The 13,615-nt window shown below is 39.9% G+C and overlaps 1 protein-coding gene across 2 annotated transcripts in view; it reads right to left on the bottom strand.

The window, feature by feature from the left end:
- Positions 1-1,553: 1,553 nt before the first annotated feature.
- Positions 1,554-13,615, bottom strand: part of CDH6 (cadherin 6) — a 129,422-nt gene continuing 117,360 nt past the window's right edge. For both annotated transcript variants that reach the window (XM_060146902.1, XM_060146903.1), the window contains 3 exons: positions 13,223-13,340; positions 12,838-13,089; positions 1,554-7,564 (listed from right to left, as the gene is read on the bottom strand). In XM_060146902.1, coding sequence (XP_060002885.1) covers positions 7,074-7,564; positions 12,838-13,089; positions 13,223-13,340 — 861 coding nt within the window. In that variant the 3' untranslated portion in view covers positions 1,554-7,073. The remainder of the gene's footprint in view (positions 7,565-12,837; positions 13,090-13,222; positions 13,341-13,615) is intronic.

The following is a 13,615-nucleotide window of genomic DNA, read 5'->3' as shown; positions in this document are numbered from 1 at the left end:
AAAGCACATTGCACTTGCTGCTTATGTTACTATTAGGTCAGGGAAGTTTCCTAGATCCTGCAGACTATGCTTGCCTTGGGGTGGCCTAGAGCTGGGGATGGGGTAGCGGGGTAGGAAGGGCTTGGCTCTAGTGCACCGTGCATACTACTGTACAATGTACATATCCTTCAAAAAGTATATTTCTGGTAGCATCATTTATTTCCATCGTTTTCTGTTTCCCACCAAGTTAACTTTAAGCCAAATGGCAAAAAATGAAAACACAAAGCAACAAGAAAAAGCAGCTGCTATGGCATTGGTGATCCTCTGTGTTCTGATGACATGTGACTTTTCCAAACCTAGTCCCCTTCACGGAACCTCAGCTGAGATCAATGGCATTACTTAAACATCCCTCTCTTTTCTCTCCTTTTCCTGCTATTCTTTTCAATTCTTACCTCCCTTTGTCTCAATTTCACTAATTCCTAAACCTCCCACACCCTCCTGTACCTGGGCAGAAAGAGTTTCTCCATCCTATGAAATCCTATGAACATTTTCATATATACCTCTCTGAAAACGTCCCATGCCACCTTCTGGTAGGTACTCTAGTTATGAGTTTATGGCAGCCCTTCCTCATGGACAGGCATCTGGAGAGAAGGGAAAAATATATCTGGCTTATTGTTGAATATTCCACAGCACACAGTGGAGTGCCTGCTGTATACTGAACAAATGAATGAATAAATAAAAATCGCCATAGCAAAGCAATGAATTCAATTCTCCCAATTAAAAAATTGGGAAACTTCCTCTAGAAATAGGAGGCAGCTTAAAAAAGAGCAAGCGGGTAAAATATTACAGCTCTGAATATGCTGAAAACATTTTATTTACTCATAGTATAAGAATGCTGGAAGGATTTTATTCTTATTCCCCTTTGGACTAACCCTTTTTCTTTTTTAATTTTTATTTATTTATTTATTTATTTATTTATTTGCGGTACACGGGCCTCTCACTGTTGTGGCCTCTCCCGTTGCGGAGCACAGGCTCCGGACGCGCAGGCTCAGTGGCCATGGCTCACGGGCCCAGCCGCTCCGCGGCATGTGGGATCTTCCCGGACCGGGGCACGAACCCGTGTCCCCCTGCATTGGCAGGAGACTCTCAACCACTGCGTCACCAGGGAAGCCCCCCTTTTTCTTTTTTAAATCAGAGATCCATAGATAATTGCTTGTATGGGAGGGAAATGAAAGATGGAGATTTGGGATGGGCAAAAATATAGAACTGTCCTTTTTTATCTAAAGCAATTACCATGAGGATAATCAGCTTTCTTAATACAGCGATTCCATAAATAACAGTAGAATTCTTGATGTCCCAGTGGTAAGAAGTCTGCAGGGCCGTGCCAATGATATATATTGCTGGCTGGGAGAAACTGTTGTTTACAAGCTAATTATTGTATAACAAGTTGGCTTTAGCTAGCTCTCTGAGAGGTTAAAACAGCAGATTTGGAAAGATAAAGTGTGTATCAGTATGTACATTTTAAAGATCTCTGATTACAAACAACAGTTTGAGAGAACTGAAAAAAAAACAAGTTAGAAAAAACCAGTTTATTAAGTAATATCATATAAATAACTTGTTACAAAAATTGATTTGCAAAAGGCATATTTACTCTTTGTGAGAAATCACTTTTTAAATTGCATTCTTTTCAAATTTTTACGTCTAAGAAAACAAAGGAAAATAAAAGAAGCCATTTCAAGGAGCGTGTATTTGCCATTTGACTACAACAAAAGGCCCGACCACACTGAGCTATAAGGTAATTGTCTCAACTCCATTCTTCTAATACAGAAAACTTTCTCATGTAAACTGTGAAGTTATGAAAATCTCCCTAGCTAGAAATGTGGATGAAAGCTGAGCAGTGATTGTTTCCATCAGGTGTTGTTGCCAAAGACACGAGCGATACCGAGAAAAACCACATGAACTGAGCACTCCAGTCAGTAAATCTTCCAGGGTGGTATCAGCTTCAATTTATACTTGGGAGTATTTTTAATTAAAAACAATCAATACCAAAAAGCTTTTATTTTGGGGGTTTAAAATCACAAATCACTGTAGGAGAATGCCATGTTGCCTTAGCTTGGTACTACTGAAGATGCCCATAGCAATTATTTTAAGTCCTATTCTTATGCAGTTTACTTTCAAAGCAATGAAAATAATCACAAACAAAATAGTACAGTGGTTTTGAATCGCTCCTGTGTTTCTCCCGAGCAGATCAGTTTTCGTTTGCTACACAGCATTCCTCCTGAATGCCTAGTAATTCTATACATATGATTCCTTAATAAACACTAAACTAATAGATCATAGAAAACTAAAAGCTTATAGCAGGTGCCTCTAGACGTATTTACATAAATAGCACAGTCTTGCAAGAAAGACCAAGATCTCATTATAGTGGAATGCTTTTTCCACAACGCTGGGTCCATGCCTCATTTGTCGGATTAACCCCATTTGAGGAGAAATTTGAGTTTGTGGTCCATGCGTTTTTTAAAAAAGGGAATTAAGCAACTTGTAAAAGCTCTTTTGAAATTAATCTAATAACCCAGTGGCTCTTCGACTAAGTGCCTGGTCCTGTCTGAAATACAGTGGGTAATAGGCTTTGTTTCCATTTCACCTCCTTTCAGCACTTTCATCTGCTGGCTCTGTCGGGCAAACGTTCCCCCCAAATTAAAAAATGAAACTGCATCATAAATAAGGTATTACCAAATGGGGAGTAGATTAAAGATTGTCTCAGCAATGCTTAAATTAAATTGACAATGCAGAGACCATAAACTTCTGGCTTTAAAAATGAACTATTTCTTTATTAACTTTTAACAAGTGTGTGAGTCAATGTATTGCTCTGCACAGAAAATATGGTCGGGGTCCGATATTTTTTAGTAGAGAATTATCCCTTTAGAAAATTATCCCATAAAGATGCCAAAGGGAGATTAAAAATGCTGCAACCGTAAGAATCACTGAACTTTTAAGGAGATGATACTGTAATTTTGTATTCTCTAGAAAAGAAAGCTGCTGTCAGACCTCAGGAAATAGTTCATTTTCCTGAAGATGCACACACGAAGTCTTAATCTTTCCACTCTTATTATCTGTTAAAGGAGGCTGGGTTGTAGTGGTAATAGTAGACTGCTTGGATTTTTAATCTCCTGTCACAATTCAAAAAAGATTTCCTCTAGGCCAAAAAAAAAAAAAAAAGAATAAAATTACACTAAAATGATCCTTTCCAGAGGATACCTTTCAAAATAGTGGAGATCATGACTTTTTAGTGTTCTTCCAAAGTAATTACACCACTTCAACACTAGTGACTATGAAAAAATAATTTATTTGGTGGTTCGTTCAGTCTCTGGGGAAAATGAATTTAGCTGTACCTGCTTTAAATATTTAGTTTGTGCCCAGGAATCAAGTTTCTTCTTTCCTTTCAACTGCATACTTTTTTAATGGTCCTCAAGTATATAGAATTGAGGAATGCCCAATTCGTAGTTTATACATGATTATCTCCAGTGAAATACCCATTTCAAGACAAAGCATTTGGTATAAGGTATTGCTTAGCAAATCAGAACACCTCAAACGTATGTATCACTTAAATGTTTAAATTTAAAAATTACCTAAAAGTGAAATGAATGAAAACATTCTGAAGTTAGTTTGGATCCATAAAATTTGGATGCTTCTAAGATAGAGATTCAACTTATAAGAACTTTTTGTATAACTTTTTGGGAGCTGAAAAATGAACACTAAACCAAAATTTTTATACTGAGTTAGAATATAACACCAGGTGTTATTCCATCTGAAAATGGAGTTGATTTGTATCCAAACCTCCCTATAGGCACCTAAACTGTAAAGCTAGGAAAGCTCTTACAAAAACATATATTTTCTGGGCCCAGGTCCCCTCTCTTATGGCTCTATGAAACCAATTTTGATTCTCCCTCATTTGATTTAGTCTTTTATTTGGGAATGAGTGTTTTCCAGGCCTTTCAGAAGAAAGTGCCATGAAGTGAAGGGGCTTTAAACTTATGCACAATAGCTTAATGTTTTCAAAATTTCAGCTTATTCTAGGGAACATCTCAGTGATGAAGAAACTTTCCCCTTTGAATAGAGGGCAAAAAAAAAAAAAAAAAAGTGAGAAGGGCCTCAAAGTTCTTGAAACAACCCACAAAGGCAATCTCCCTATACTTAATGAATTTTAGTTTCTCAGTGATTAAAGCAAATATTAAAACAACTTTACCTCTTCTCAATTTCCTTCTTTCTCATCACAAACATCTAATATCAGGACAGAGACAGTGTGAAAACTGAGCTGAAAGCTAATGTTTTCTCCAGTCATTCATGTCAACCCAGGTTCTTGACCGGATGTCTTGGTGGAAGGAAGTGAGACCAGCACAGAATGATGGAACTATGGCTCTTATTGTTTCCACGACATCAGGCAGCTTTAATTTTAGGAAAATGTTACTCAGTCTTGACATTTATAGGACCCTTGTGCAAAATATTCAGCTCCAATCTATCCAACTTCTTAGAGATTCACTTCATCATCAGCTTTTGTGGTAAGAGATTTAACAGTTATGTACTTAGTCATATTAACTTGCTCTTGGTATAACTGTCCCATCTTCAGGGTGGAATAAGATAACTTCCAATTACACCTCAGAAGTTCCACTACAGAACTTCTTACTTTCACTTTAGGAGGAAAGCGTAAACCTTACCCTTAAACATGGAAGTTGCTGGCGTCAACCCACACACATTCCAATTAATGCCAAAATTTTAGAAGGAAGACTTCTGATGATACTTTTCTTTTACAGGACTATCTTTCTTGATATACTTTATTACATGACATGAAATATAAGGATAGAGAGCTCTTAAATTTTACAGTAATTTGTGTGATTAAGGTGCTGTTCTATTGCTATAAATAACTAGTTCTTATAATTAACTTTCCTAAGCTATCTTTTTTTCAACACTTACCTGTGACTATGATATATATCGACTCATTACAGTGAAGCCCTCCTGTAGTATTTTGTCTGCGTTCCTGTGTGTGTGTATGTCTGTGCGTGTGTGAAGAACTAGAAAAGAAAACCTTGTAAGCAGGAAACAGCCCAACCATGAAATACTTGTTAGTATACAGGGAAGTCCATCCATTCAGGAAACACAAGGAATAATATGGTTGTAAAAAATTTTCACTCTCATTGGGTAACCCCAAAGACTATATTTCTCTTATTTTAAAGGTGCTGTCTTTACTTCCTGGGTAATAAACCTATTTAGAACTTAACTACTAAACAACAGTGTGTTTCCAAATAGAAAGTATGTGCTGATAGGACATTATCCCCAAATGGAAATGGCACTAAGATTATCTGTAGAAAATTACCATTAATTGAAAATAAATCCCTAAGACTAATAATTGAAGTCAGCGTATTCTTAAGTACATATTATATACATACAGAGTCTGTTTTTTTCCAAGTTTTCAAAACAAGGATGTTTCGTTACAGTACTTTGGAAATTTCTGATGACTGCACAATGTAAGAGTCTAATGACAAAAATCATTAGAATAGCATATGAAATAAATGATCTGAACCTGCCAAAAGGATTAGTTCAGTTCAGTTGGGTCCTCTGGACGATAACTATGATGCTAATTGCATAATTAGAGAAATAATGGGTTTGATGGATTGTACATTACTTTTCTGTTGCAGTTTGAGACCATTACTTTATCATTCGTTCAAAGATGAGGGCAGGGATTGCCGTGGGAACAAAGTTAAAAACAATGAAAAAATTTTAATGCTTTTGAAAGTCAGCTATCATTTTAATTACAATCTTAAGCACCCTTGTTGAAGGGAATCCAAGTTTTCCCTTTTTAAGTGTTTTCCAAACATGTAATATGTAGGTTTTCACCGTGATTTCAGTGTTCTTCTATATGTATCGTGTTATATAAATATACGGATATTTCCAAATGTGAAGGGCAGGGTGTCAAGTTCAAGTGTGACTGGCTCTTACCTCCCCATTAGACTCTGAGAGAGGGATCTGAGTTTTATTTAATCTACCTTCACTAATGCAACTTAATTGTATAAGACGTATCTGAAGAATATGAATTATTGTACTTCACACTGCTACTTTCAAGTAGATTAGAATAATACTGACAATTACAGACAAGGAGTTAAACTTTGTCTCAGAAAAGTTCCTTCAAGAACTTTCTAAACAATTTAGACGTATTTGTAATTAGCCTACTGATGGCTGAAATAATTTCAGGTGATCCATGATACATTTGGTGGCCCAAACTTTAAAATATGCTGAATATTTCCTTTGTTAACATTGATTATCTATTTTTCTTTTCCCTTTATATGGTGCAAGGGCAAACTTTTGTATGTCTAATATATAACAAATTATGAGTCAGTGGCAAGGAATGAGGTCTTATTAAGATTTTTTTTTTTTTGGTTATCTTTGAATGTTACCATTTAATTGGCATCATTTCCTAAAGAAGAAGGCGAATCTCAAAACGTTGGTGGATCTGATGTTTTGAATAGTCACTGGTGCCAGAAAAAAGATCATGAAGGATAAACAGGACTGGCAAATATCATTTGAAATTCTTTGTAACAGAAATACACACCCATATATAGTTCATCATCTCCTTGTGAGCTGATATACCAGGAGCAGTGGTTCCTCCTTCATTTCTTTAACTAAAACTATATTCTTATAAAGTATAATCCCTTATCCCATTAGCATGTGAAATGTACAGAGCAGTCAGCTGACCTTGAGTCAATGCAATGTACTATGAGACCAGGCCAGTGAAATCGAGCATGTTCCAAACCTGCACTAAGAGAACAGGGGAAAGGATTACTCCCCATCCTCTCCTCCAGCACGGTGCCTGTTGGGCTGACATGGTTAACTGGATGCGCTAAAAAATAAACATTTGCCTCTCAGAAGCTCATAAAAGTGTACTAGAAAAAAAGTCTCTAACATTGGATCCGCACGGACTGCAGCCATTAACTTTTGGAACGGGTAGAACAGAGAACCCTTCACGGAGCGGTGGATAAATAGAAAGAAAGAGCCACTTCACATGTTTCAGTGTCGTACTGGAAAATGAAAAAGGCAACATATTAGGAGTCCTTGTCACTGTCCACCCCTCCGTACATATCTGCGAGCTTTTTGAACCGAGGCCCCCAGTCACTAAGGTATTCGTAGTCCTGGTCTCCATCCGTGGTCACCGACTCCAGCGAGCTCAGGGAATCGGCCACCGAACCGGTACCCTCGTAGGCGAAGGTGGCCAAGGAGTCGTAGGGCGGGGCAGTGGGGTCCGTGTCATTTTCCTTTAACCTTTGGTTAATGAAATCTCGGACGTCGGTGTTATCACAAGCTGCTGGAGTCCGTCGGGGTAGAAAAAGGGCTTCGGGCACAATGTCCCTGCGTAATTTGCTGTCCTCTATGGCTTCGGGATTCCTCAGCGTGCCGATATCAAAGGCCTGGGTGTCCTCCTCTCCCCCACCTTCGTCGTTGTAACTGACAATGTTGTCTCTGATGTCCTCTTTGGAAATGATCAAAGGTTCTTTTTTCCGCTGTCGCCTGAGAGCTGCAAACAACACCACTGTCACTGGAAGCAGAAACAAAACAGCAAGGGAAGGGAAAGTTAATTTGCCGACCAGTTAACATCAGGAAGAAACACTGCTCCAAAGTGAAGTTTTCAAAGTTTTCGAGGAAACTACTCGAGACTCAACTTTTGCTTCCTTAAGGTTGCACGTGCCTCCACGCATGATCAAACCATGACCCTCTCCCACCCCCAAATCGAGTAACTATTTGAAAGAAAGTTAGGATTTAAGTAGAGGATAGAACACCTTCATGTTTTGTCAGTAGTTCCTTCTTGCTTTGAAATGGCAGACTAGTTTCAAGGTAAGGGGAAAAAAATAATAATAAAAAAGAGCTCAAACACAGTGAGAGTACTGCAATAAGAGTGAAAATTATGCTGAACACCTGAAATGCTCTGAAACTGTTTATAAGTACAAGGCTGGCACCTTCGGGGATGTGTTGAAGGGTTTGCATAACTCCACATCTAAAATAACTTTTGCACTGATGCCTTCTTTGTTTTTCCCAAGAAAAGTATAAAGTTAGTTTAAAACCCAAAGTAGAGACGTGGATGTTTGGATACCTTTCTTACATATAAGGACAGGTAATACCTGCAGAGACCCAGATACAATTCAGAAAGCCGTTTTGGACTTCAAGATCAGCCAGTTTGAAGGGGGCAGGTAATAGTGCACATGCCAGATTATCTGTGTTTAGGCTAAACAAAACAAACACATTTGAGTGGGAACTTAAAAAATCTCTCAGAGTTTCATGTTCTGTAAGTCTGTTGACCGGAATGTTTGTTCTTTTGATTTTTCCTAATTCGGATTAGAGGCAAAGCAAGAGCTGTGTTTAAATAGCTCCTGACGTGGGCTTCCCTGGTGGCGCAGTGGTTGAGAGTCCGCCTGTCGATGCAGGGGACACGGGTTCGTGCCCCGGTCCGGGAAGATCCCACATGCCGCGGAGCGGGTGGACCCGTGAACCATGGCCGCTGAGCCTGCGCGTCCGGAGCCTGTGCTCCGCAACGGGAGAGGCCACAACAGTGACAGGCCCGCGTACCACGAAAGAAACAAAAACAAAAACAAATAGCTCCTGGCGTTTCTTCATAGCTGGTTGGGTAGAAAACAGCTGGCTACCTGTAAAGAGACACATCCATGAATGAACACATGGATGGGAAAGTGAAAACATATTGACAGCTTGGAGAGAAAACAGCCATCCAGGGCAGAAAATGCATTGTTAACCTGGGGTTGTCCATGGGAGATTAGTACCAGTAACACCTCTTTACTCTCTCATCCATAACATGGTCCAGTTTTTATGAGCCGTGCAAATTGAATTATCACAATAAAAATTACAGAATAATGGCTTTTGGTGGATGTGTATATCTATCTCTATATTAATGGATATAGGCACACCCAGGTGTCTATATATTTAACATTTCAGATGTTAATAGTATTAATAATTGGTGATCTATCGAGATAGTTCTATGTGCCAAGCACTGTGCTAAGTGCTTTACATACCGAATCGAATTTAATTATCATAATAGTCTTACAAAGTAGGTACCATCATTATAACTCCATTTTACATAAGAGGAAATTGAGGTTTCGAGATGTCACGTGTACAAACAATTGAAATCTAGGTCAGTCAGACTAAAAAGCCTGTACTCTTAATTACCCTGCTTTGAAGCATGTTTGGATTGTAGACTATTTCTAAAGGATATGCAATTTTGCTGTTTTCAAGCATGCGGTTGTGTAACGGTACACATTCTCTTTTGCTGCCAGAGAGTATCCTGATGCCTCATTTATCCCTTTCATTCAGGGTATTTATTTATTTGTTCATTCAATAAATATTTATTTAGTGCCAACTCTGTGCCGGGTATAGTTCTAAGCATTATCAATAATAATAAAGAAAAAAGATCAAGAGCCTGTCTGAAAAAGGGAGGCAGGAGTGGTGGTGGTGGGGTGGCGGATAGAGACAGAAAAAAACAATGTATGTCATAAGGAAATTATCATAAGGTGATAAGTGCAATGGAAACAAGAAAAAGTAGGGCAGAGTAAGGAGGATGGGAAGGACTTCCGTGTACGTTTGAGGGGCTGTATATATTTTCGGGAGGGGAGACTGCATCATTGAGGAAGTAACATCTGAGCAAAGAGATGAGGAGTTATCTAAGGAACTATCTGGAGAAGAGGACAGAGCTAGGAGGAAGGCCACGGGGTGGGGGTGTGCCTGCAGCGTGTGAGGTGCCGGGGAGACGAGCGGAGTAGGAAGGGCCATGTCACGTGGGGCTGTGTGTTCTTTGTATGCCTTCACTTTACCCGGGGGTCCAGGTGGGTGGAAAATTGCACGGCTTTGGGTGGAGGGATGCTCTTAATCTACCTTTTATGCTGGTTTCCAGTGTGACGCGGATTTGCAAAACAGAGGGTTGTAAATAAGGACAGCCTTTGGGATAGAGAATAGAATCAAGCTAACTGTTGCTCAAAGAAATAAATTCTGATGGACACGGGTTCATTCCAACGTTTAAGGCAAGATAGCAGGCATTTATCACTTCCTGATTTTTCCGCAGCTTAAGGTGCCTATATCTTGTCTTTTACTCCTGTGCACACCTGAAAGTGCAATTGTCTAGAAGACAGAGGGCACATTCAGTAATTTAAAGGCATTTGTGCACTGCCTAATTCTCCTACTGTTACAACTGCCTATATCTTTTCTTATTGGCCCAATGCACATCTGAACAGAATTTCCTGAGGGTGTAACTGTCTAAAAGGAAGATCTTTTTCAAAGCTAATTTTTATAAACCGAAAATGTGAGTTCTAAGCACATGGAACAAAAACACTCTGAGAAAGTAAAATGCTGCCTTCTCTGTAACTGAGCCCTTCCCTTTTCTCTACCCCCTTGAGGCCAGAGGACAGCAGTGAGATATTTGGGCCCAGCGTGCTTGGACAAATTTGTGTTCAAATCCCATCATAAAACTGGAAGGTAGCAAGGCATCTGAGATCAGCAGATCTAGGTTCACTTAAACGATCCGACCTTTCTAAGTCAGTTTCCTTCTCTGTAAAAGAGAAGCAATAACACAGTGCCCAGTGTGAAAGTTATTATGCCAACTCTAAAGCACCAAAGAAGCACGAGATGTAGTAGTTGTTTTTACTGTTGCTTTATTGACAAAAACAACAGATGCCACATGATCCACTTTCTTGACGGCAGATTTCCTCCTATATCAATGTGGCTTTCCTTCTCTTACCAACTCTCAGGTTTGCGGCCACTTTCTTCAATGGTCTCATTTTTAGTTCGAGCTCTCTTTCAGCCTGAAAGTTACACTGCATTCTATAAGTTCATGGAGAAAATAGAGTACAGTGTGGAAGCACCAGGGGTCGGCAGGGTAAAGACCTGCGTTTGGAACTTAGCTCTACCACTTGTTAGCTGTGTAACTTGGCTTCACACCCTGGGGCCTCTGTTTTCATATGTAAGATGCAGATAAATATAGACTAGATGGTTCTGAGGATTAAGTGAGAAAGACATTTGTAAAGCATCTTGCCCAGTGTCTAGCCCATGCTGTGAGCCTAGTAAAGATTAGCTCCCATTTTTCTCCTTTTTAATTAGGTACAGAATTCCAAAGAGACTAGACAAGATGTGGGAAACACTGAGGCAAATTAGAAGTAATGAGGAGACAGTGAAGTCACTGGAGGGAAAAGATGAAAAGAGAGGACATAGGGAGCTGGTTAGAAGGAAACTAAGGGGGAGGACAAAGTGGGTAGATGATGAGGGAAGGGAAGCATGACCTCTATGAGATGAAAGCTGGCTCTTCCTCCATAGACCATGAGTCCATGGAATTCTACCTGAGTATGGCATGCCAGTCTAGCCCTTCTAAAAATAACCTCTTTTTTTTTTTTTTTTTTTTTTTTGCGGTACGCGGGCCTGTCACTGTTGTGGCCTCTCCCGCCGGGGAGCACAGGCTCAGTGGCCATGGCTCATGGGCCTAGCCACTCCGCGGCATGTGGGATCTTCCCAGACCGAGGCACGAACCCGTGTCCCCTGCATCGGCAGGCGGACTCTCAACCACTGCGCCACCAGGGAAGCCCATATAACCTCTTTTTTTAATCAAAAAGAATATTCATATCTTTCTCTTGGAAAACAGTTTTTACAGACTCACACCATTAGAACACTGATTTGTCTTTGCATACTGTCAGTTTTTATTTACCCTCATATCTTAAAATACTTCCCCCAAATCTTAGCTGACAAAGAGAATCACAGTTCTTTAGCCGAGTTTCAAGACTCTGTTATAATTAGCAGAGCTGATCTGGAACGTGAAACTCTTGAACAGGGATCCCTAGGCTTTCTCTTCTTGGAGAAATGGAGGTTTTCCTTTCCTCTTTTCGAAGTCACTATATTGTCATTTTTTAAAAAGGAGTTTCTCTCCTTCTGTGAAATCCAGGTTAACTCTGGCTTATTTTTTCCCCCCATGGTGTAGACAAGCTTCTCAAATCTTAACTTCTTTTTTTTGAAGGGCTGCATTAACTAACATTTGATTTCTTAGTTCACAACAGTCAAGGGACTTTGGAGCATTTTGAGCTCAACTTGTGCACTTAATTAGTTGGTTGGGGGTAAAAATTTCCTTTGATTCACCATTAGATCTTGATTTTCACTATTCATTCATTTCTTTTAGGTCAAAGATTTATTTCCTGAGTCACAAACGTTATTTATTATTGAGAGTCTGAGAAATAATAGACATTGTGTATGTGGCAATCAGAGAGCAATGCTAAGAAGGTAGTTATTTAAGTGGGTGGATCCAAATAAGTTTTCTGAGATAAAGAAAATTTCACCACGATTTATTCTCCTGTATGAGAAAAAAAAAAGTCATCACATTTCTCTTTCCACTTTCCCATTGATCTTTAAACTTTACCTTTGTAGAAATGGCCTTCATTACATACCCCATGTCCAATGACTTTTGTTCTTTGAAAATTTAACGTTTTCCAGGTTAAATATTAAACAACAAATGAAATGGAAAGGGCATATTTATATGGCCCTCAAATCCCCCTGTGGTTCATTCCCAGTCTGATAGAAAAGAGATTTCTTTTGGTGGAATGACTCCCTGGGTAGGGAAAGACATGGGCAAGTTTCACAGCTGTTCATTCTCCAAAGCCATTTTCAAGCAAAAACTAGTTCGTGGGTGAACCACATAAGATTCTCAGCACATAACTCTCCTCACCTAGATCGGGCTGTATGCCTTAATGCGGGAGGAGGATAAATCTAGAGAGCCACAGTAACAGTGTGTGCCCCTCAGCATGGGGAGATAGGATGCAGGGAGAAGCAGTTTACCTAGTAGGGTCACGATGCACAGCAGGATGGCAACCAGAGCCCCCGTGCTCAGTCCCGTGGGGTGGACGAGGGCCTCCGCGTGGCAGGACTGCATGTTCCCTTGGTGGTCACACGCACAGACCCGGACAGTCACTGTCCCAGTGCTGCTTTGGACTGGGTAGTCATTGTCTGATATGACCACAGGCAGGAGATAGGTGCTCATCTCGTGTCTATTGTAGCCATTTTTCCGAGTTAAGATTCCCGCTGTGTTGTCTGGAACCGGAAAGCAAAGTGGTGAATGGAAGTGGAAACCATGTTATATATTGGATCAATTGTGATGGGAGTAGACAGATAATAGATGCAGATATAGATACATAGACAGACAAGACAACTTGGGCTCATTTACCTTTGTTGTCTTGAATGGTAAAGTTTGAGCCACTGGCTGCTTCTGGGGCCAAAGAGAACGAGAATTGGTGGCCGCTGTAAGGGTCATCCTTGTCAACGGCTCGTAGGGTCTGAATCAACTAAAATTGAAACCATAAAGCTGCCATCAAGTCTTGCTGACTCAACAGTGTTTCTTACAGTTTTGCAGTAAATGGCTTGATCAAATGATTTCTAATTTTACTTTTAAAATGATAGCCTCTAGAAAATTTACAATGAATCCACTGTATGCAAAGAACTAACAGGCTGGAAGTAGAGCCAGGGACAGTACTTTGTTGTGGAGCTGTCCTGCGCACTGTAGCATTTTTAGCAGCAAGCCTGGTTTCCTCCCTTCAATCCAGCAGTACCCTCTTCCTTG

Source organism: Lagenorhynchus albirostris, chromosome 3 (genome assembly GCF_949774975.1).
Source record: "Lagenorhynchus albirostris chromosome 3, mLagAlb1.1, whole genome shotgun sequence".
NCBI classification, from domain to species: domain Eukaryota; kingdom Metazoa; phylum Chordata; class Mammalia; order Artiodactyla; family Delphinidae; genus Lagenorhynchus; species Lagenorhynchus albirostris.
This window is presented reverse-complemented; position numbering and strand designations above follow the sequence as displayed.